We start from the raw sequence: 24,121 nt of genomic DNA, 5'->3' as shown, positions 1-24,121 counted from the left end.
ACCATATCTTCCTCCAGAATCCTCCCGGAAGTCCGAGGTACACCCTCCATGCACGCTATTGATGGCACCTACTCCAACAGTGAAGAGAGCAACTTCAGCGGGAAGATCTTCCTCACAAAATCCCGCATCTGCATATACCGAACGTTTTGGTCTGTGGGATCCCATATATTCCGTCAACTCCTCAAAACTCACAAATTGCCCCTCCAGAAACAAGTCCCTCATTCCTACCACCCCCTTGTCCTCCCAGCCTCAGAATCTAGCATGTAATCTAGCCGGTTCAAACAGGTGATTTTCACAGATCGGCACCATCTTCAACCGCTCCCAATTTAAAATGCTGCGGAAATTGCCTCCAAATCTTCAGAATTGCTACCACCATCGTATTGTCCAAGTATTTCCCTGGGGAGAACCGGAGTGGCGCCATCACCAGCACCCACAACCCCGACTCCTTTGAACTTGCTTCCATCTTAATCAAAATTTCTTCCTGCCCCCATACCATCCCACCACCCTCTCGGTGTTCGTCGCCCAATAGAACTAAAAATCCTGTCTGGTCCTCCCCCACCACCTGCAGAAGACACTCCTCCAACCTGAGCAGCAGCATCTGAGCAAGAATTTTGCCATGCACTTTTAGTTCAACAAATGCCACGCATTCGAGGACAACCGCCTGAAGTTACAAATCCTGTCTGGTCCTCTCCCACAACCTGCAAAAGACACTCTCCAACCTGAGCACTAGCTTTTAGGAAGAATGGAAGAATTTTGGCATGCACTTTTACGAGCGATATCAGCCGGTATGACAGCATCTCAGCATGCCATCTCCAACGTCTTTCCAAGAGCCTCCGTTAACGGGGCCAGCGACTCTTTCACCGATTTCTTAAGTGTGTCCATCATCTTCTCCCCTTGCCGCTCAAACACCACCGCCATCACCTCAAGCCAGAGTATCCACTGTAATGGGCACAGCCCCACCCAGCGAGCTTGCTCCCACTATCTTTCCTCCAACCGCACTCTGCACCAACATTGACTCTGCTGGTAAACTAGCACGCTCTCCCTTTTATCCAGTATTCTTTCTTTGGGATTTTGTCATTCTTTAGCACCTACGACTCTATTAGGATAAGTTTACCCGGGCAGCAGGGTGGCGCAGTGGTAGCCCTGCAGTCTCATGGCGCCGAGGCCCCAAGTTCAATCCCGGCTCTGGGTCACTGTCCGTGTGGAGTTTGCACATTCTCCCCGTGTTTGCGTGGGTTTCGCCCCCACAACCCAAGGTAGGTGGATTGAACACGCTAAATTGCCCCTTAATTGGAAAGAATGAATTGGGTACTCTAAAAAAATTTTAAAAGGAAAGTTTACCCACAAATTCCCCCCCCCAAAACATCATGGCTATAAACGGAGGACTCTAGCGAGCCACCTAACGTGCGACCTCCACCTACATTTTGTCACCGGAAGTCACTCTGCTAAGTCAATTATTAAATTAAATCGGAGATGGAGGAATCTTTGTTAACAAGGGTATTAAGGGATACAGGACAATGAAGGGTCGCACTTAATGGTGAAACAGGCTCACAGGGCTAACGGCCTATTGTTGTTCCAATGTTATTAACACCACAAATTAGTTCAAATAATCATTTCTCTCATTTATAGTTCATGAAATCATGCTGCGTATAATGTGAGTGCTCAATTTGCTTCTAGAAGTTGAAATATTTCAAAAATAATTCTCATCTTTTAAGCATTTTGAGACGCCTAGGGTACACAAAAGACGTTAGATCAATGGAAGTTCGTTCTTTTCGCTGGGATGGTGAGGATATTCAATGCAGTCAAGGAGCTTTTGTGAGCTATTTTAAAACTAGAAGTGTGAGAGGAGAGGGTGGAGAAAGATTTTTTTTAAGTTGAATTTTCTTCCTTCACTTTCCAGGAGTCTTACAACAAATATCTGTTGAAAATCTGAACTGCTCACTGGTGGCTCAGCAATCTTGAACAGTGAGAGGTTACAGCATATAAAAGCAGGAAGATTCCAGATTTAGCCCAGTCAATTATCAATGACTTCATTCAAAATGGCACTTGGTGGGTAGTGAGGCAAAATATCCGTAGCTTGGGTTCATGTTTCAAATTATCAAACAAGCCCTGCAGAAAATCCACATGTTGACACCAGATGACAACAGGATCATACTTGGCTTTGATTTTCTTCTTCCTCCCTCAGCCTGGGCGGAATACAGTAAAATATTCAATCCTTACACGCGAGTTATGCACATTTGGGCAAAAATTGGTAACATGGTAGCATCTGTAGAATTGTATCTCAGCAGGTAGTCATTGCCTTCAGAAATGAATCCTTACCAGCAACCTGAACTCTTTCCTATATGACCTTGTTGAAAAGTCTCCCACCCACATCTTGTCTCACTTTGGACCCAGTGAAGTTTCAAAGTTTCAGGTCAAATAAGGCCAAGAAAACCTCTTCCTGATTATTTACTATCCTCCTTTCATCTGTCAAATCAGTACTCTTTTGCATGTTGACCAGCACCTGGAGAAAGATCTAAGGGATACAACGGCACAGAGGAAACTAAAGTTTCCATGTTCGAGAATGGCTCATTTCTACTAGAAGCATATATTTATCAGAGCCTGATTTAGGTAATGAAGGGACCAACAGGTGGGAGAAGCCTACCGTAATAGGGCCTCAGCAACCTACTAGCTTCAAGTCAGGATGGCAAGTGGCTTGGAGGGAATTTGCAGGTGGTGGTGCTCCCATGGTCTGCTGTGCTTTGTCCTTACTGATGATAGTGGTCATCGGTTTGAAATGTGCTGCCCAAGGAGCCTTGGTGAGCTCCTGCAGTGCATTTTGTAGATGGTACACACTGCTGCTTCTGTGCATCAGTGGGAACGTTTGTGGATGGGGTGCCAGTTAAGCAGGTTGCTTTGTTCTGGATGGTGTATTGGAGCTATGCTCATCCAGGCAAGTGGAGAATATTCCATCACCCCTCTGACATGTGCCTTGTAGATGATGGACAAGCTTTGGGGAGTCAGGAGGTGAGTTACTCGATTTTGACTTGCTCTTGCAGCCTCAGCATTTATAGGACAAGTCCAGTTCAGTTTCTGATTAATGATAACCTCCAGGGTGTTGATAGTGGGGGATTCAGCGGTGTATTGAATGTCATGAGGAAATGGTTAGATTCTCTCTTGTTGGAGATGGTCATTGCCTGGCACGTACATGGCATGAATGCCACATGCAGCCTAAACCTGGATAGCTCAAGTCATAATTACTGCAACAATGAAGACACCCACACTAGTCTTACACATGACCAGGATAACATACAAGTTACAGCTGACAAGAGAAAATATTTGTGCAATATTTGGCAATGATAAATATGTTGGAGGAGATCTCGGACAAGAACTTAGCTGAATAGTCATTTCAAAAATGGAGCTATATGACCAGGACAGAGGCTGGTACTTGCATGTAGCTTACACCTCCTGTCCCGTCAAAGACTCTGCATTACCTATAGGGTTAAGTCAGGAGTGTAATAATACTCACCATTCTCCTGGCTAGCCATAGCCACCTCAAACACCAGCCAGGTCAAAGCAGGTCCAATAACTTACAATTCATCTCTTTCACTGGAGTTGCAGAATTCACTCAAAAACTCACTAAACTTGCGCACGGGGAATAAAAGGCAGCCACGGTTGGATATTTAAAAATTCAGGTTCTCAAATTTTCTTTTCTGGCTTATCTAAAGCCAAACTAATATAGAATTGTTAAAAGCTGTAATTTGTGTAGTGAAAATGGAAATAACTAATTGTAAAGAAACAGTTCTGAATCATAAATTGATCTCTTTAAAAGAAATTCCAAGCATTCCAAAGATAATTGAAGTTTGGTTTTTAAACAAAAAAAAAAGTTAATTTCTCAGCAAATCTTCGCACAATTCTGAAGTATAGCTTTTACCACAAGGTTCTGTTCAATTTGATGTCTTCAGCGGTGTGAAAATGATGTACTCCAATGGAATTACTGATACCAATTGGCTATGTTTTGTAAGGACAGAAACACTACACCAATAAAATACAATATATTGTGTTGTCATGTAATGCTACGATCTAGCTTTGTGTAACAATGTATTATTTAAATCTATAAAGTCTAACAGTTGTATCTTCCTCAGGCCACTTGCAAAATGTTAACATCACAGACACGGTGGCAGAGTAGTTAGCACTGCTGCCTCACAGCGCCAGGGACCCGGGTTTGATTCCGACCTTGTTCCCGTGTCTGTGTGGGTTGCCTCCGGGTGCTCCAGTTTCCTCCCACAGTCCAAAGATGTGCAAGTTATGTAGATTGAATATGCTAAATTGTCCCTCGGTGGGGTTACAGGGACCCGGTGGAGGTTGGGACTAGGTTAGGGTGCTCTTTCAGTTTGCTGAAAGGCCTCTTTCTGCACTGTAGGAATTTTATGATACTATGGTTATTCAGATTGAAAGAGCTTGGCTTCAATTGCAGGAATGAAGACACTAGATAAAAATGTCTGCACAACACATCTCAAAGCTTTAAATTTATACATACTTAGATTGATCTTACCATTTATGTAGCTCATTTTACAATCTGAGCTACACAGTCAGATGGATAGGTAGGTGCAATTGTACGAGACTACCAAATGGAATGCAAACCTCACAAATAGTAAAGTTTGTAATTTCTCACCAAAATTTGGACATATATCATCTAGACCGTGAACCTCTGGTTTTAGATCAAGAGGATCAGTCCTCATTTCCCCTCCCTTACTCATAAAAATCAAACTGCCGCAAACATTTTATCATATTCCTCATCAGCTGTGATTCTGCTACACCACTCATTACGTTGCAAATCTTCTATATTCAAATGTTTTGATGACCCAGTAATATGACCACTCATGTTAAGTGCTGCAATGTTCCCTGCATTACATTTCATCAGAACCTGTATTGCAATAAGGTTCGCGGCACTACTTGGGAAAAAAATCTGCTCAGCATTGCAAAACAAATTGAAACCCAGAAAAGGCTTAAATATGTTGTGAAGCCTAGTGCATTACCTTTCCATTTCAATTATTGAAAGGAGTCACCTAATCTATTGGTTCTAAAGTACATTTCCTAACTTCCCAGAAATGTTACTGAACACCCATTGGGTACCACAGATTCTGGTTGATCGTAATTTCCTGCCAATAATGGCAGAGGGCAGTAGAGCAGAGCTGCTGATTGACTGTTGCGGGGGAAATTGGCATACATCCGTGTGCTCACCCTAACTTGAAGGTGTACCCGAGCAAGAGACCCTAGCTGTTCAAGTGAAGACAAGCATCCAGCAGAGGGCAGTAGAGCAGAGCTGCTGATTGGCTGTTGTGGGGGACATTTGCATACGTCAGTGTGCTCACCCTAACTTGAAGGTGGTTTGTGGAGCTGTTGTCAAGTGACACTTAAACCCGAAACACTTCTTCAGTGTTTCCCTCCCTACCCCCTCCTCTAACCAAAAAAAAAAAACAACCGCTGTAAAGATCAAGGGGAAGGCTCGAGGGCAGGTAGAAGTAGAAAGAAGTTCAACCGTGACATCACAGCCTGCAGGGAAGGGATTGTCTGGTGACTGGTAAGTAGTTTTTATTTTATTTTCCCTCAGGTGTTATCCTGCGGGGCGCAGAGGTTGCTGAGTGAGTGGTTGCTGAGAAGGGGAGTGAATAACAGGTAAGCTCTTTCTTCCTTTTTCTTTTTTTATCTAGAGGGGATGGCAGGGAAGGTAGTGCAATGTTCTTCCTGCAGAATGTTTGAAGTGAGGGACACCCTCGGTGTCTCTGCTGATTTCATCTGTGGGAAGTGCACCCATCTCCAGCTCCTCAGAAACCGCGTTAGGGAACTGGAGCTGGAGGAACTTTGGATCATTCGGGAAACAGAGGTGGTCATAGATAGAAGCTTCAGGGATGTAGTTACTCCGAAGAATAAAGATAGATGGGTGATGGTGAGAGGGGCTGGGAGGACGCAGTCAGTACAGGGATCCCCTGTGGTCTTTCCCCTTAGTATCAAGTATACCACTTTGGATACTGTTGGGGGGGGACGTCTTACCAGGGGTAAGCCATTGGGTACAGGTCTCTGGCACAGAGTATGTCCCTGTTGCTTAAAAGGGAAGGGGGGAGAGGAGTAGAGCATTATTCATTGTATACTCCATAGTTAGGTGGATAGATAGGAGATTCTGTGGGAGGGTTTACTAATGCTCTTCGGGAGGGTTTAAACTAGTTCAGCAGGGGATTGGGAACCTGAATTGTAGTTCCAGTATACAGGAGGTTGAGAGTAGTGAGGTCATGAGTAAGGTTTCAAAGTTGCAGGAGTGTACCGGCAGGCAGGAAGGTGGTTTAAAGTGTGTCTTCTTCAATGCCAGGAGCATCCGGAATAAGGTGGGTGAACTTGCGGCGTGGGTTGGTACCTGGGACTTCGATGTTGTGGCCATTTCGGAGACATGGATAGAGCAGGGACAGGAATGGTTGTTGCAGGTGCCGGGGTTTAGATATTTCAGTAAGCTCAGGGAAGGTGGTAAAAGAGGGGGAGGGGTGGCATTGTTAGTCAAGGACAGTATTACGGTGGCAGAAAGGACGTTTGATGAGGACTCGTCTACTGAGGTAGTATGGGCTGAAGTTAGAAACAGGAAAGGAGCGGTCACCCCGTTAGGGGTTTTCTATAGGCCTCCGAAAAGTTCCAGAGATGTAGAGGAAAGAATTGTAAAGATGATTCTGAATAGGAGCGAAAGCAACAGGGTAGTTGTTCTGGGGGACTTTAACTTTCCAAATATTGACTGGAAACGCTATAGTTCGAGTGCTTTAGATGGGCCCGTTTTTGTCCAATGTGTGCAGGAGGGTTTCCTGACACAGTATGTAGATAGGCCAATGAGAGGCGAGGATATATTGGATTTGGTACTGGGTAATGAACCAGGACAGGTGTTAGATTTGGAGGTCGGTGAGCACTTGGGTGATAGTGACCACAATTCAATTACGTTTACTTTAGTGATGGAAAGGGATAGATATATACCGCAGGGCAAGAGTTATATCTGGGGGAAAGGCAATTATGATGCGATGAGGCAAGACTTACGATGCATCGGATGGAGAGGAAAACTGCAGGGGATGGGCACAATGGAAATGTGGAGCTTGTTCAAGGAGCAGCTACTGCGTGTCCTTGATAAGTATGTACCTGACAGGTAGGGAGGAAGTGGTCGAGCAAGGGAACAGTGGTTTACTAAAGCAGTCGAAACACTCGTCAAGAGGGAGAAGGAGGCTTATGTAAAGATGAAACATGAAGGTTCAGTTAGGGCGCTCGAGAGTTACAAGTTAGCTAGGAAGGACCTAAAGAGAGAGCTAAGTAGAGCCAGGAGGGGACATGAGAAGTCTTTGGCAGGTAGGATCAAGGATAACGCTAAAGCTTTCTATAGATATGTCAGGAATAAAAGAATGACTAGGTAAGAGTAGGGCCAGTCAAGGACAGTAGTGGGAAGTTGTGCTTGGAGTCCGAGGAGGTAGGAGAGCTGCTAAATGAATATTTACCATCAGTATTCACACAGGAAAAAGACAATGTTGTCGAGGAGAATACTGAGATTCAGGCTACTGGACTAGAAGGGCTTGAGGTTCATTAGGAGGAGGAGTTGGCAATTTTGGAAAGTGTGAAAATAGATAAGTCCCCTGGGCCGGATGGGATTTATCCTAGGATTCTCTGGGAAGCTAGGGAGGAGATTGCTGAGCCTTTGGCTTTGATCTTTATGTCATCTTTGTCTACAGGAATAGTGCCAGAAGACTGGAGGATAGCAAATGTTGTCCCCTTGTTCAAGAAGGGGAGTAGAGACAACCCCGGTAACTATAGACCAGTGAGCTTTACTTCTGTTGTGGGCAAAATCTTGGAAAGTTTTATAAGAGATAGGATGTATAATCATCTGGAAAGGAATAATTTGATTAGAGATCGTCAACACGGTTTTGTGAAGGGTAGGTCGTGCCTCACAAACCTTATTGAGTTCTTTGAGAAGGTGACCAAACAGGTGGATGAGGGTAAAGCAGTTGATGTGGTGTATATGGATTTCAGTAAAGCGTTTGATAAGGTTCCCCACGGTAGGCCACTGCAGAAAATAGGGAGGCATGGGATTCAGGGTGAGTTAGAAGTTTGGATCAGAAATTGGCTAGCTGGAAGAAGACAAAGGGTGGTGGTTGATGGGAAATGTTCAGACTGGAGTCCAGTTATTGGTGGTGTACCACAAGATTCTGTTTTGGGGCCACTGCTGTTTGTCATTTTTATAAATGACCTGGAGGAGGGCGTAGAAGGATGGGTGAGTAAATTTGCAGATGACACTAAAGTCGGTGGACTTGTGGACCGTGCTGAAGGATGTTACAAGTTACAGAGGGACATAGATAAGCTGCAGCACTGGGCTGAGAGGTGGTGTAGCCATGTAAAATGGCTGCGTTCCGATTAATCTGGCCAAAACCCAGTTTAAAATGGTTAACCCGAAAGACTGCTGGGAAAAGCAGCCAAGAAGACACAACACAAGCAGGCAGCTGCAGACAGGTTCGCATATTCAGCTCTGGGAACGTAGCCTAGATCGATACTCAGGGCTATCAACAGCCCTTCAACCCAGGTATCCGCAGTTTCATTCAGGACTGTTTACACCTAATCAACTCAGACATCCACAGTTAAATCGGCTATCCCCGGGAACAATTGCAACATATTAGCAATTGAATACCGGGCCAGACTTGTTGGCGCCTGCAGTGGCCGAAACAAAGACAGGTGAGCGACCACCCCCCGATCGAGGAATCGCCTCACCATTGGACACATCGACCCCAGAGACTGGGGACAGAATCCAATCACTTGGGACTCAGGGTCAAGGGCCGCCCCGGGAGGCGGGAAGCCCCTGGGCCCTATAAAAGTAAAGGTCCAAGTTCAGATCTCTCTCTCTCTCATCTTCGCCTGCTCGAGACCTTCGGAAGACCAGCCACCGGCAGCAGTAAGTTTGAATCCAACGATCGCTATCCGGTAGAGACACCTAGCCACCGACCTGTAGCAGCCCTTTTGAATCCAGCAGGCCAGATTTGATTGGACAAGCCATTCGTTTCCCTGACCTGGTGGGCTCTTCCTAAGTTAAGTATTGGCCAGTAGTGATAGGTTTATTGTATAGAAAGTAGTATTAGGGTATTAATATTGCTTGTTGTATATAATAAATGACCGTTGTTTTGATCCTTACTAAGCGGTGTGCTGTGTTATTAATCATAACCTAAACTTGAACCACGTGGCGGTATCATAAAGATACCTGGCGACTCATGAGCAAAGGTGACCGAAACAGAGCAAATAGAATAAAGCTAGAAAGAGCAACAGTGGCAAATGGAGTTTAATGCAGAAAAGTGTGAGGTGATTCACTTTGGAAGGAACAACAGAAAGACAGAGTACTGGGCTAATGGTAAGATTCTTGGCAGTGTGGATGAGCAGAGCGATCTCAGTGTCTATGTACATAGATCCCTGAAAGTTGCCACTCAGGTTGAGAGGGTTGTAAAGAAGGCGTACGGTGTGTTAGCTTTTATTGGTAGAGGGATTGAGTTTCGGAGCCACGAGGTCATGTTGCAGCTGTACAAAACTCTGGTGCGGCCGCATTTGGAGTATTGCGTGCAATTCTGGTCGCCGCATTATAGGAAGAATGTGGAAGCATTGGAAAGGGTGCAGAGGAGATTTACCAGAATGTTGCCTGGTATGGAGGGAAGATCTTGTGAGGAAAGGCTGAGGGACTTGAGGCTGTTTTCGTTAGAGAGGAGGTGGTTAAGTGGTGACTTAATTGAGGCATACAAGATGATCAGAGGATTGGATAGGGTGGACAGTGAGAGCCTTTTTCCTCGGATGGTGATGCCTAGCACGAGGGGACACAGCTTTAAATTGAGGGGAGATAGATATAAGACAGATGTCAGAGGTAGGTTCTTTACTCAGAGAGTAGTAAGGGTGTGGAATGCCCTGCTTGCAACAGTAGTGGACTCGCTAACACTAAGGGCATTCAAATGGTCATTGCATAGACATATGGACGATAAGTGAATAGTGTAGATGGGCTTTAGAGTGGTTTCACAGGTCGGCGCAACATCGAGGGCCGAAGGGCCTGTACTGCGCTGTCATGTTCTATGGTCTATAGTACTGAAATTGTCAGAGCAAGCAAGGATTTTAGATCTTTTGGACCAGATGGTCCAGCGTTTCTAACATAAAACGATCAAGTAGTTTCTCAGAGAATCTTATAAACGAGTGCCCCTTAGTTTTAATACAATAGTTTAATACAATGGTCACCAAGCTATTTAACCAACCAGCAAAATATCAACACCCAAATTCACATGAAATTTAACAATGTAATTGAAAATAACCAAAATTCCAGCAAATCAAATACCTGCCAACAGTAAAAAAACACTTATTATCTTGAATAATGTAAGATAGGCTTCATTTTCACAATAATGCTCAACTGCAATCACCATTGAGTATAAGAATGTAGTCGTCTTTCTGATTATGACAATAATTTTGTTCTCCTGATGGCCAAGTGACAAAAGAAACAAGAATCGAAACAGAATAGAAGGCAACCCAAGTTCACTCACTCACTTTCGACTAACTTAATTCACCTTTGTTAGGCTACCACTGTCACAACCATCATTTGCACAAAGGTGAATAATTCTTCAAATGTATGTGTGTGTGTGTGTGTGTGTGTGTGTGTGTGTGTGTGTGTGTGTGTATGTATGTATGTATGTATGTAGAATGAGAGAGAGAGAGAGCAATCGTGATCCCCAAGTGATATTTCATCCACCTGTTCGGCAACTACATCCTGGGTGGACAGTTTACTTCCTTTCTCCAGACCTTTTTGGACTCAGATTTTGAGTACTCCTGTAAAATGAGCCATCAACCCATATGCTCCAAAGAATCTCGTCACAAATATCCAGGTAAAGAGCCAAGGGATCAAACAGAAAGCCATCACAATTTTATTTCAGTTTACTATTTTAGGTAGGGAAAGAGCAGTTAAGTACAAAAGATTCTCAGCATCGACCACCAACAAATTCACATCTGTTACAAGACTCAAGGATTAGATTGTTGCCTAATTTATGCAAAGGTCACAAAAAAGCAAGTAGCTGATGAAACACAAAAAACAGGACTGAAGGTGCGTTCCTTAAAGATACCAGACACAATGTATTTTACAAGAATGACATTTTCTCACATTGGTGCATCATGAATTTTATTTTCCAGAAAAAATACTCACTAGGATAAGCACCTGTCAGTTTCCATTTTTAGCAAGAAAGAATAAAACAGCAATAGTTATTTCCAGCCTCCAGATAATGCCATTTAGTAAGCCTCAATGTTCAAAAATCAAATCCTGCTAAAGATACTTCACTCATGTATGGATGTGCTCATTTGAAAGATGTGGTCCACAATAACAGTTTCTTACTTGTATTTCATCTTCTCATCCATATCATCTGGTGGTTCTTGGGTGATGTATGTGACTAGATCTTCCATACTCTGTGATCGGACCAGAAAGTCCAACAGTTTGCGGTTTTGAGCTTTACATTCCTGCAAAACATCCTCCTCGTCCATTAGTTCAGTAAGGGTCACATCTTCCTTGTCCAGGAGTGTGTCTATGTGGGACGACGTGTGAAGATCAAACTTCCAAAACATGATGCGCTGATTAAGAAGAGAAAAAAAAAAAGGTCATTGGAGTGCAGCCGTAGTTCAACAGGGAAAAAAACACTACTCTGTTTGCATCAGAAAATAGAGTGTGTTTCTCTTGCTAGCTCAGTGGCAAATGTATCACATAGGACAAGGTCATAAAAGACCATGAAGATCAAAATGCAATCTTTAATATATGCAATTGGAAGACCTACCTAGTAATAAAACACAAAACTGGAAAGAAATCTGAGACAAGGACTATGACAGCATATCATCTGTGTTAACAGGGAATCACAGGATTACATGATCTCGGATGTATTTTTAAAAACATTTTGTGTATCCAATTCATTTTTTCCCCAATTAAGGGCAATTTAGCATGGCCAATCCACCTACCCTGCACATCTTTGGGCTGTGCGGGCAAAACCCACGCAAACACAGGTAGAATGTGCAAACTCCACACGGACAGTGACCCAGGGCCAGGATCGAAGCTGGGACCTCGGCGTCGTGAGGCCGCAGTGCTATCCACTGCACCACCATGCTCCCCGATATCGGATGTATTTTTACAATAGCCAACCTAGTGTGATTGGTGATCAAGTGATTAGTGTTCACAATTTTAATGTGTTCACAATTTTACAAGATCAGTTTATGTACTTCTGATGTGTCTATAATATTCACCTGATAATGAAAGTATGTAGAGCACCTCTGCTCATTATGCCCAAGGTTTCCTAATGAAATGGAGACATTTTGGTAATTCTGCTTATTCAGGAAAAAAAATTGGGAAGCAAAACTGCTCCATAACCATTGTTGAATAGGAAAAGGAAAGAGAAATAATGCAAATATGAAAAATGAAAAAGCTGAATTGGGGTGGGGACGGTGAGAGTGGAGCATATTAACACTAAGTCTATGTGTGAGTACAGTTCATCCACAAATAACTTTGTCAGGAATAATTCCAAATTTCTCTTTGCAACCTCTTGTTTCAGCTCTAATACGCTTTAATTTTAGGCTGTGTTTGCTGCCATTGTAACTGCAGAAGTGCATTCACTAGACAGGTCACAGGCTGCGACGCCACAGGTAGCAGCTTGCCTGCATCAAAGAACAGGACCATCCATAATATTAAGCAATGTAAAGATACTTAAACAACAGCAGCACCAATAACGATGTTTTTTTTCTACCATGTTAAGAATTTCAGTTTTCACATTTCTCATGCACTTCAGTGGGTTGAATTAGTTTTTAAGCCAGTGAGATACAAGATGTTCGGAGGATGCAAATGACACAATATAAAGTCATTTTCTTTACTTCAATGCTTTTATGTATTACTAGATAGCACTTTTAATCTAATCATAGAATTTACAATGCAGGAGGCGGCCATTCGACCCATCAAACCCTTTTCTTGCTCTCCTCAGAAGACATCTGATCTGACCATGATTCTCCAAAGAATTCAAACAAACTCTCCAATTTGATCCAGCCAAACTGATACTTCAACACTAGGGATGCAAATGCTGGCCTTACCAACGGTACCCACATCCATTGAAAGAAAAAAAAAGACAGCAATTTTGTTATAGGTATTAACTTTGTTTCCAATTAGTAAGGATATCTTCAGGTCATGATATAATGCAACATTGATACTTTGCACCAGATAACTGGTGTAGCTTTCCACTTTGGTCTCAATACTAAAAGGATCGAACATTAAATTCACATCAGTTGCAAAACATCAAGCTAATAGCCAAGCAGTGCAACTCAAGACAGCAACTTCTGCATATTTACATGTAACCATGCATCTGTTCCTTGCCTGAAGCTGTTGTACCATTTATCCATAAACAGTGAATGTCATCAGCCTTGTTATTTTGACAGCAAATTCTGTCTCAATGAGGTGTGGTAACCTAGTAAGGCCTAGAATTCGCCCGATTAAATTGGATATCCTAAAGTAAAGAATTGGACATTTTAAAATCATATTGCAGTCAAACCTCAAGCAAGCTGTTGGAAATCAGACTTGACCATGATCAAAGACACAACCAACATGCACTTTCCGTCACCCAGAGCTTCGACTGTTACCTTATATGGGAACAGGTTATGTGCAGCCTACTCCACCAGAGACGGCACAACTGCCTGTCAAACGGTCATCAACCAGACCACTGGCTACTGAGAACCCATCCCAAGGCATCATTGGCAGAAAGCCAGAGGAAATGGCAAAAGGGCCTGAAGGGAGGGAGATTAAAAAAAAGGCACTCGGGACTCCTCAAAATAAAAGACTTGGTGTGTGAGGTGTCCTTGACCAGATCGGAGAAGTGAAGACCAGATCAGATCAGACAAAACCTTGACCAGACCGTAAGGGACACCAGCGAGAACCCCCTTGGTGAAGATGGGCCAGAGGAATGCCAGCGATCAGATCCATAGCTTACCAAGTCAATTTGCGATTAGTATACACTGATCTTGGATACCTCTAATATTTTGTGGGCAATATAAGGGTTAATTGTATTAATAAATATTGTTGAATTTTGAACTTGTGTTTGTGGTTTGTTTCCTCTTAGATAAAGACACTCTCGGTAAAACCTTTAAATAAGTAAACTGGTCAAAAGTAACTGAGGTTTTACAGGTATAACAGAGGATGACTTAATTGAATTACAAATAAAGATACCTTCCTTTGATAGGCTTGTAGTTACAACCATTTTGGAGAGGTAATGGAATCAGTTGGCGGCTTTTGCAAAGACCCAATTATTTGGAGACTGCACTATCATGATTAATTTCATCCAGAAGGGCTTCAAAGTATTCCAAAACGGATGAACGGGATTTCAATACCCCACCCGTTTGCTTGGAGAATACATCAAATGGTTATACTGGGTTAAAACCTTTGGGCCTGCAGATGCACTGTGCATAAATGGTGCACAAAGATTCTCATAACAGAAGGATCTCATTCAGAAGTAACCCTACACTATTCTGGACATTATGAAACTTTCCTCAACATGTTTACATCTCAAAGTGCTTACCAAATAAGACCCTGTTTTAATAATTCTTAAGAATTCATAGCTTCCCTGTATTGAGATTCCATTAATTTATTTAGTTGCTTTCATTTGCTATTTAGGCAATAGCATTAGTAATAGTACTCTTGCTTTGGAGTCCAAAAGGTCAATGATTTTAAGTCCCATTCCAGACATTTGAACATTATAATCCAAGCTAACACCTTTGAGTGCAGTCTGGAGAAAGTGCTGCATTTTTGGATGTGCCATCTTTCATAAAAGATGTAAAACAAAACCTCGTGTCCTCCTTACACATTTGTGAAAGATCACATGGCATTATTCAAAGAACAGAGTTCTGGTGGCATTCCTGCGAATATGTATTCCTCAATCAGTATCACAAACAAATAGTCTGATTATTTATTTCATTGCAGTTTCTGGAACCTTGCTGTTAGCAAATTGCCTCCCACTTTTATAAGTCCCAGGAACACCACGATTTTACCAATTATGGTTTTATAATTGCCTATTTCAGGGATTCTTGGCCATCCAGAAAATGGTACTGGCCAATCCAGAAGATGAAAATTCTGCTGTGACCCAATTGTAAAGAATGCGCCAAGAAACCCTATTGGATACACTGCATATATTTGCACTAATTTGTAGGCAACAGGTATAATTGTAAACAAAAACCTACTTGATCATGCTCTGCCCTGTTAGTATTTTTTTTTAAAGCAAAACAATGTTTATTCTATGAATTCAAGTTAACCTTTTAAAACATAGTGAACATCTTAGCAACCATTAATTCAAATACAACCCCCAAATAATACAACACTAAGTAATCCGTAAGCTGTCCTTTGAACATCCAGAAGACTTTTTAAAAAACTTTAAACAGAAGCACACCAGGTGTTAATAGTTTTAAATCACCAGGATTGATTTACAGTCTTTAGATTTCAGAGAGACTCTAATAGACCTTCTGGCTGTGACTGCAGCGATCCAGCTCTGAAAACGAAACTATAAAACACCCTGCAGTAAACAGCCTAAAATGAAAGTAAAACGCTGACAGAGCCCACCTCCACCCATACTCTGACATCACTGATAAACACCCATTTCTTAAAGGTACTCTCACATGACACCTCCCCCCAAGAATAAAAAATAAACCAACTTCAAGATGGTTTCATTTTTCACCTTTTCACTATCCTTTAAGAAATGCACACAGTAAATATACTTTTTTGTTTCAAAAAACAACACACGCAAACAGCTATAATAATATAGTCCATTTTTGTTCTTCTTCCTCCAACTGAAATCCTTCCTGATTGACAATCTCTTTGAATAAGAAGGTCTCTGCACGATCCGTCCATTTCTTTACGCCTCGGCATTTCTCTTTAAAGTCAGATACTTTCGTTCAATCTGATCGCAGAGTCCCTTGTAATTCTCCAACACAAGAGCAATGGTTATCACAGCTTTCAGGCAGTCAAATGCCCGTTGAAAGTCCACTGTCCACTGAAATTTTCGACGTTTCTTCAGCAAGTCCATCAGTGGAGCAATCACACTACAAAACTTTGCACAAAAGGTTCGATCAAATCCACTATGTTGGAGTACTGTGTACAGTTCTGGTCGCCTCATTTTAGGAAGGATGTGGAAGCTTTGGAAAAGGTGCAAAGGAGATTTACCAGGATGTTGCCTGGAATGGAGAGTAGGTCTTACGAGGAAAGGTTGAGGGTGCTAGGCCTTTTCTCATTAGAACGGAGAAGGATGAGGGGCGACTTGATAGAGGTTTATAAGATGATCAGGGGAATAGATAGAGTAGACAGTCAGAGACTTTTTCCCCGGGTGGAACAAACCATTACAAGGGGACATAAATTTAAGGTGAAAGGTGGAAGATATAGGAGGGATATCAGAGGTAGGTTCTTTACCCAGAGAGTAGTGGGGGCATGGAATGCACTGCCTGTGGAAGTAGTTGAGTCAGAAACATTAGGGACCTTCAAGTAGCTATTGGATAGGTACATGGATTACGGTAAAATGATATAGTGTAGATTTATTTGTTCTTAAGGGCAGCACGGTAGCATTGTGGATAGCACAATGCTTCACAGCTCCAGGGTCCCAGGTTCGATTCCGGCTTGGGTCACTGTCTGTGCGGAGTCTGCACGTCCTCCCCGTGACTGCGTGGGTTTCCTCCGGGTGCTCCGGTTTCCTCCCACAGTCCAAAGATGTGCAGGTTAGGTGAATTGGCCAATGATAAATTGCCCTTAATGTCCAAAATTGCCCTTGGTGTTGGGTGGAGGTGTTGAGTTTGGGTAGGGTGCTCTTTCCAGGAGCCGGTGCAGACTCAAAGGGCCGAATGGCCTCCTTCTGCACTGTAAATTCAATGATAATCTATGATTAATCTAGGACAAAGGTTCGGCACAACATCGTGGGCCGAAGGGCCTGTTCTGTGCTGTATTTTCTATGTTCTATGTTCTATGTTCACAGTAGGCATCACTCCCACCTGTGATCCAGCTATATCATTACCCAAGATAAACTGTATTCCTGGACAAGATAGTTTCTCTATTACTCCTACTACCACTTCACCACTTTTCACTGGACTTTCCAACCTTACCTTATATAATGGAACACTACTCCTCTCACCCTGAATTCCATATTACCACCTTTTCTGGCAACATTCTTCCCCAACTACATAACACCTCATCTCTTACCATTAAAGATTGACTAGCTCCTGTATCTCTTAAAATTGTGACTTCTTTACCTGCTCCTCCTGATACACATGAGTAAACTTTATCCACGCAAGTAAATTCTTTAAAGGCATCTGGCACCTTCTTACCACTCACGTCTTGATCAGGCTGTACAATCTCATGCACCTTCTTCGCTTCACTTGGGCTTTCCTTTACCACTTTTAACAAACCCCACTGTCTTATCCTGTTTTACCACATCTGCCTTCCCAGTGCTTTTCTTCAACCACCAACACGGTGACTTTACAGGCCTAGTTTATTACAGCGAAAACATTTGACATTTTTCATTTCTTTTCCACCCTCCTGGATTTCTGTTTGAATCTGAGGTACACTCTCCTTATTATCTCCCATCAGATCAGCTTTACCTTTACCACTTGAGTATTTCTCATGTCCCCAGTTTCTACCCCTCACAGGCTGAAACTGATGTCGGAAACCAAGCTTGGAGTAATGAAGCAATTCATAATCATTTGCTATTTCTGCTGCTAATCTCGCACTTTTAACCCTCTGCATGAATTCTCACTACATCAAGAATTGAATTTTTAAACTCCTCCAAAAAGTATAATTTCTCTGAGAGCTTCATACGTTTAGTCTATTTTCAATGCCCTTATCCACCTATCAAAATTACTCTGTTTGATCCTTTCAAACTCCATGTATGTTTGACCAAATTCTTTCCTTAAATTTCTAAACCTGTCTTTCGGCTTCAGGCACTAGTTCATATGCACCCAAGATGGATTTTTTTCACCTCCTCATATGACCCAGATACCTCCTCCGGTAGTGATGCAAACACTTCACTAGCCCTACCTACCAGCTTTGTTTGAATCAGTAATACCCACATGTCCCGTGGCCATTTCATTTGTTTAGCTAGCTTCTCAAATGAAATGAAAAAGGCTTCTACCTCCTTCTCATCAAACCTTGGCAATGCTTGGACATATTTAAATAGATTCCCACCAAGCCTTCGACTATGACGCTCTTTCTCACTATCCTCATCACTATCAACCAACTGTACGTTTCCCTTTACGCTTGCCAATTTTAACTGACTGTCATGTTTCATGACCATTTTCTGAAATTCAAACTCTCTCTTTATCTTTTTCCCTGATCTGTATCTCCCTTTCTCTTTCTTTTTGTTCTGCTTGGGTTATCCTCTTTTCGCCTTCTCACTCCTTTTCTTTTTCCTCTCTCTCTCTTCCGTATTCAAGTTGCTTTAATTCTTTCTCATGTTCCATTTGTTTAAGTTGGAATTGAATTTTTGACATTTCCAATGAGTCAAACTGTATCTCAGGCAACTTTAAATGCTTAGCTACCGCCATAATTACCTCATCTTTTCGCATTTATTCAGGTAATTTTAACTGCAATGTTTTTGCCAAATCCAAGTCTGCTTTTAGTCTTTGTCCGTAAGGTACTGCGTGTGACCGTCTCCACCCCCAAAAACATCAGAGCCTCTGAAAGAGCCATCGTCCACAACACACTCCCTTAAACCGAAATACCACACCTGAAAAGCAACCACAATATGCTCACCCCTCACTGTCTTTAAGTTCACTAAGCCAATCCAATAGATAGACTTTTGTCCCGGACGAACCCCCAATTTGTTATGGGCCAGGATTTAGAGAACCCCAAAGTTTATCATGGAGTTCCACTTGACCCACGTTTAATATATTGTGGTATGGGGAGCACACGGCCCACTCTACAGGTGTGGTACAGCAGAAATGGAAAAGTATTTTTTTAAGCAAAACAATCTATGTTTATTCTATGAACTCAAGTTAACCTTTTAAAACATAGTGAACATCTTAGCAACCATTAATTCAAATACAACCCCCAAAGAATACAACACTAAGTAATCCGTAAGCTGCCCTTTTAACATCCAGGAGACTTTTTTTTTTAAACCTTTAAACCAAAGCACATCAGGTTAAAGTCACTACTGTTATTAGTTTTAAATCACCAGGATCGATTTAGTCTTTAGATTTCAGAGAGACTCTAATAGACCTTCTAGCTGTGACTGCAGCTACCCAAGCTCTGAAAACGAAACTAAAACACACCCTGCAGCAAACAGCCTAATACAAAAGTAAAAGGCTGACAGAGCCCAGCTCCACCCACACTCTTGACATCACTGATAAACACCCATTTCTTAAAGATACTCTCACATGACAGCTCCCAAACAGGATTTTAAAGCAGGAGAGAAACTATAACAAGGATTGGTAATGTTTGTTAGCAGGGCATCAGGAGATATGTTGTTCAAAATGCACAGAATTACAAATTGGGCTTTTGTCATGAAAGAAATGCAAAGTTGAATAAGATATTGCAAAATCTGTTGTACTCAATTTGGTTTCGGTTTTAATTTCATGAAGTGCTTACAGCAATACAACAGACTATTCAGCCCCATTGATCCATGCCACCATTTGTTCTACATGAGATTTCTCGCAGCCTCCTTAATCTAACCCCATGAACATATCCTTTCTCTCTCACGTGCTTACCTAGCTTCCCCTTCAAATGCATCTCTGCTATTGTCTCAACTACTCTATCTGGTATACAAGTTCCACATCCTGACCATTTCCTGGGTGAAGATGTTTCTCTTGAATTATCTATTGGCATTATCAGAGACTATTTTATATTTAGAGCCTCTAGCTCATGTCTCATCTCAAATTCAAACATCTGTTCTATATCTACCCTCTCAAATTATTTCATCATGTTGAAGATCCTCCATCAGGTTACCCCTCAAGTATTTGATTTTCCAAAAAAAGTTCAGCCAGTTCAGTCTTTCCTGATAGGTGTAACCTCTCAGTTCAAACACCATTTCTGTAAATCTTGTCTTGCTCATTCTCTTACACTTGAAATGTTCACACTCCTCCAAGTCCGGTCAAAATAAAGCTCTATAAGCTCTATGTAAATTTAACACCATTCCTCTGCTTTTCAATTCAACTCAAAAATGAATTCCAGTTTGCCATTTTAATGGTTTTATTAACCTGTCTCACTACTTTGTGATTTGTGTATCTGTAGCCCCCACTCCCCAATTCTTCTGTCCCTCTATTCCATTTGAATTTATTTTTCTGAGGACTTTTTGACCTTCGTGCTAAAATTCATTTTCCAATTGTACATCTATTCTACAAGTTTATTGTTACCCTGTATCTTTTTTAGTGTTCCCATTAACTGCACTACCAATTTGGTGTCAGCAGCAAACTTTCAATTTCAGAATCCAAACCATTTATGTAAATGGTGAACAACGCTCCCAGCATCGATCACGAATTTCCACTTCCCACCATTTGCCAATTTGAGCAACTCCCTTTTATAGGGATGAGTGCGGGTGAAGATAAAAATGTGTGAATTTATTTTGCATAGAGGAAATCATTTGGAAGAATTTTCAGATCGAGCTTCCCAATACTGGCAGCACAGTAGCATAGTGGTTAGCACAATTGCTTCACAGCTCCAGGGTCCCAGGTCAGATTCCCTGCTTGGGGGACAGTCTGTGCGGAGTCTGCACGTTCTCCCCGTGTGCGCGCGTGGGTTTCCTCCCACAGTCCAAAGATGTGCAGGTTAGGTGGATTGGCCATGCTAAATTGCCCTTAGTGTCCAAAATTGCCCTTAATGTTGGGTGGGGTTGCTGCGTTATGGGGGTGGGGTGCTCTTTCAAAGGGCCGGTGCGGACTCGATGGGCCGAGTGGCCTCCTTCTGCACTGTAAATTCTGAATTGAGTCCATGGATGAATCTCCAGGCCACAAACTAACATTTTTCATCTGATTTACTTTGTAGCTCTGCTTAGAGACTTGAACATAATCCAATTTCAAAGGCTGATCTGACATAAATCGCATAAAGCTTAAACGAGGCTTACATCAACGGTAATGTACTATAAACGCTGACAGCACCTAGTTCCAACTCACCACCACCTCTCAAAACTCAAGACTTATTCAACATACAGTACTGGATGAGCAGAAATTTCCTCCAATTAAATATTGGATGACTGAAGATATTATCTTCAGTTCCCATGGTAAACTCCACTTCCTAGCCACTGATTTCATCCTTCTGGGGCTGAATCTGGCTGTTCTGACTCCAAGATGGGCTTCCTTCAACCACATATCTGTGCCTTCACTAAGATCATCTATTTTCATTCCTAACACTGCCCATTTCTATCCCTTCTTCAACTCATCTGCTGCTGAAATAGTCATTCACGATTTTTAGTGACCTCTAGATTTGGCTATTCCAATGCACTTCTGGCCAGCCTCACATGTTAAATCCTCCAAACTGGAGGTCATCTAAATCTTTGTTAGTATCCTTAATCACATCAAGACCTGTTCACCTATCATCTGGTGCTCACTGGCCTACACTGGATTCTAATTTTTTTTTAAATATTTTATTGAAAATTTTTGGTCAACCAACACAGTACATTGTGCATCCTTTACACAATATTATAACAACACAAATAACAATGACCTATTTTATAAACAGAAAATAAATAAATAATAAATAACAAAAATGAAAACTAACCCTAATTGGCAACTGCCTTATCACAAGTAACACTCTCCAAAAATATAATTTAACAGTCCAATATATAATTATCTGTAGCAACGACCTATACATATTATACAGTATATATTAACAACCCTGAGTGTCCTTCTGGTTCCTCCTCCCCCCCCCCCCCCCCCTCCCACCGATCCTGGGCTGCTGCTGCTGCCTTCTTTTTTCCATTCCATCTATCTTTCTGCGAGGTATTCGACGAACGGTTGCCACCGCCTGGTGAACCCTTGAGCCGACCCCCTTAGAAAGAACTTAATCCGCTCTAGCTTTATAAACCCTGCCATGTCATTTATCCAGGTCTCCACCCCCGGGGGCTTGGCTTCTTTCCACATTAGCAATATCCTGCGCCGGGCTACTAGGGACGCAAAGGCCAAAACATCGGCCTCTCTCGCCTCCTGCACTCCCGGCTCTTGTGCAACCCCAAATATAGCCAACCCCCAGCTTGGTTCGACCCGGACCCCCACTACTTTTGAAAGCACCTTTGTCACCCCCATCCAAAACCCCTGTAGTGCCGGGCATGACCAAAACATATGGGTATGATTCGCTGGGCTTCACGAGCACCTCGCACACCTATCCTCCACCCCAAAAAATTTACTGAGCCGTGCTCCAGTCATATGCGCCCTGTGTAATACCTTAAACTGAATCAGGCTTAGCCTGGCACACGAGGACGACGAGTTTACCCTGCTTAGGGCATCTGCCCACAGCCCCTCCTCGATCTCCTCCCCCAGCTCTTCTTCCCATTTCCCTTTTAGTTCATCTACCATAGTCTCCCCTTCGTCCCTCATTTCCCTATATATATCTGACACCTTACCATCCCCCACCCATGTCTTTGAGATCACTCTGTCCTGCACCTCTTGTGTCGGGAGCTGCGGAAATTCCCTCACCTGTTGCCTCGCAAAAGCCCTCAGTTGCATATACCTGAATGCATTCCCTTGGGGCAACCCATATTTCTCGGTCAGCGCTCCCGGACTCGCGAACTTCCCATCCACAAACAGATCTTTCAGTTGCGTTATTCCTGCTCTTTGCCACATTCCATATCCCCCATCCATTCCCCCCGGGGCAAACCTATGGTTGTTTCTTATCGGGGACCCCCCCCCCCCCCCCCCAAGCTCCAGTCTTTCCCCTATGCCGTCTCCACTGTCCCCAAATCTTCAGTGTAGCCACCACCACCGGGCTTGTGGTGTAGTTCCTCGGTGAGAACGGCAATGGGGCTGTCACCATAGCCTGTAGGCTAGTCCCCCTACAGGACGCCCTCTCTAATCCCTTCCACGCCGCTCCCTCCTCCTCTCCCATCCACTTACTCACCATTGAAATATTAGCGGCCCAATAATACTCACTTAGGCTCGGTAGTGCCAGCCCCCCCATCCCTGCTACGCTGTAAGAATCCCTTCCTCACTCTCGGGGTCTTCCCGGCCCACACAAAACCCATGGTGCTCCTTTCAATCCTTTTAAAAAAAGCCTTCGTGATCACCACCGGGAGGCACTGAAACACAAAGAGGAATCTCGGGAGGACCACCATCTTAACCGCCTGCACCCTCCCTGCCAGTGACAGGGATACCATATCCCATCTCTTGAAATCCTCCTCCATTTGTTCCACCAACCGCGTTAAATTTAACCTATGCAATGTGCCCCAATTCTTGGCTATCTGGATCCCCAGGTAACGAAAGTCCCTTGTTACCTTCCTCAACGGTAGGTCCTCTATTTCTCTACTCTGCTCCCCTGGATGCACCACAAACAAGTCACTTTTCCCCATGTTCAATTTATACCCTGAAAAATCCCCAAACTCCCCAAGTATCCACATTATTTCTGGCATCTCCTCCGCCGGGTCTGCCACATATAGTAACAAATCGTCCGCATACAAAGATACCCGGTGTTCTTCTCCTCCTCTAAGTACTCCCCTCCACTTCTTGGAACCCCTCAACGCTATCGCCAGGGGCTCAATCGCCAGTGCAAACCATAATGGGGACAGAGGGCATCCCTGCCTTGTCCCTCTATGGAGCCGAAAATATGCAGATCCCCGTCCATTCGTGACCACGCTCGCCATCGGGGCCCTATACAACAGCTGCACCCATCTAACATACCCCTCTCCAAAACTAAATCTCCTCAACACCTCCCACAAATAATCCCACTCCACTCTTTCACATGCTTTCTCGGCATCCATCGCCACTACTATCTTTGTTTCCTCCTCTGGTGGGGGCATCATCATTACCCCTAACAGCCTCCGTATATTCGTGTTCAGCTGTCTCCCCTTCACAAACCCAGTTTGGTCCTCGTGGACCACCCCCGGGACACATTCCTCTATTCTCATTGCCATTACCTTGGCCAGGATCTTGG

General features: G+C 43.1%; 1 protein-coding gene across 9 annotated transcripts in view; it reads right to left on the bottom strand.

Annotated features, from left to right (window-relative positions):
* The window catches only part of ppp6r3 (protein phosphatase 6, regulatory subunit 3), a 169,948-nt gene that overhangs the window by 100,784 nt on the left and 45,043 nt on the right, over nucleotides 1–24,121 (bottom strand). For all 9 annotated transcript variants that reach the window (XM_072466552.1, XM_072466549.1, XM_072466550.1 and 6 more), the window contains one exon: nucleotides 11,393–11,625. In XM_072466552.1, coding sequence (XP_072322653.1) covers nucleotides 11,393–11,619 — 227 coding nt within the window. In that variant the 5' untranslated portion in view covers nucleotides 11,620–11,625. The remainder of the gene's footprint in view (nucleotides 1–11,392; nucleotides 11,626–24,121) is intronic.

The sequence above is a fragment of the Scyliorhinus torazame genome, chromosome 10, assembly GCF_047496885.1.
Source record: "Scyliorhinus torazame isolate Kashiwa2021f chromosome 10, sScyTor2.1, whole genome shotgun sequence".
In the NCBI taxonomy this organism is placed as follows: Eukaryota; Metazoa; Chordata; class Chondrichthyes; order Carcharhiniformes; family Scyliorhinidae; genus Scyliorhinus; species Scyliorhinus torazame.
This window is presented reverse-complemented; position numbering and strand designations above follow the sequence as displayed.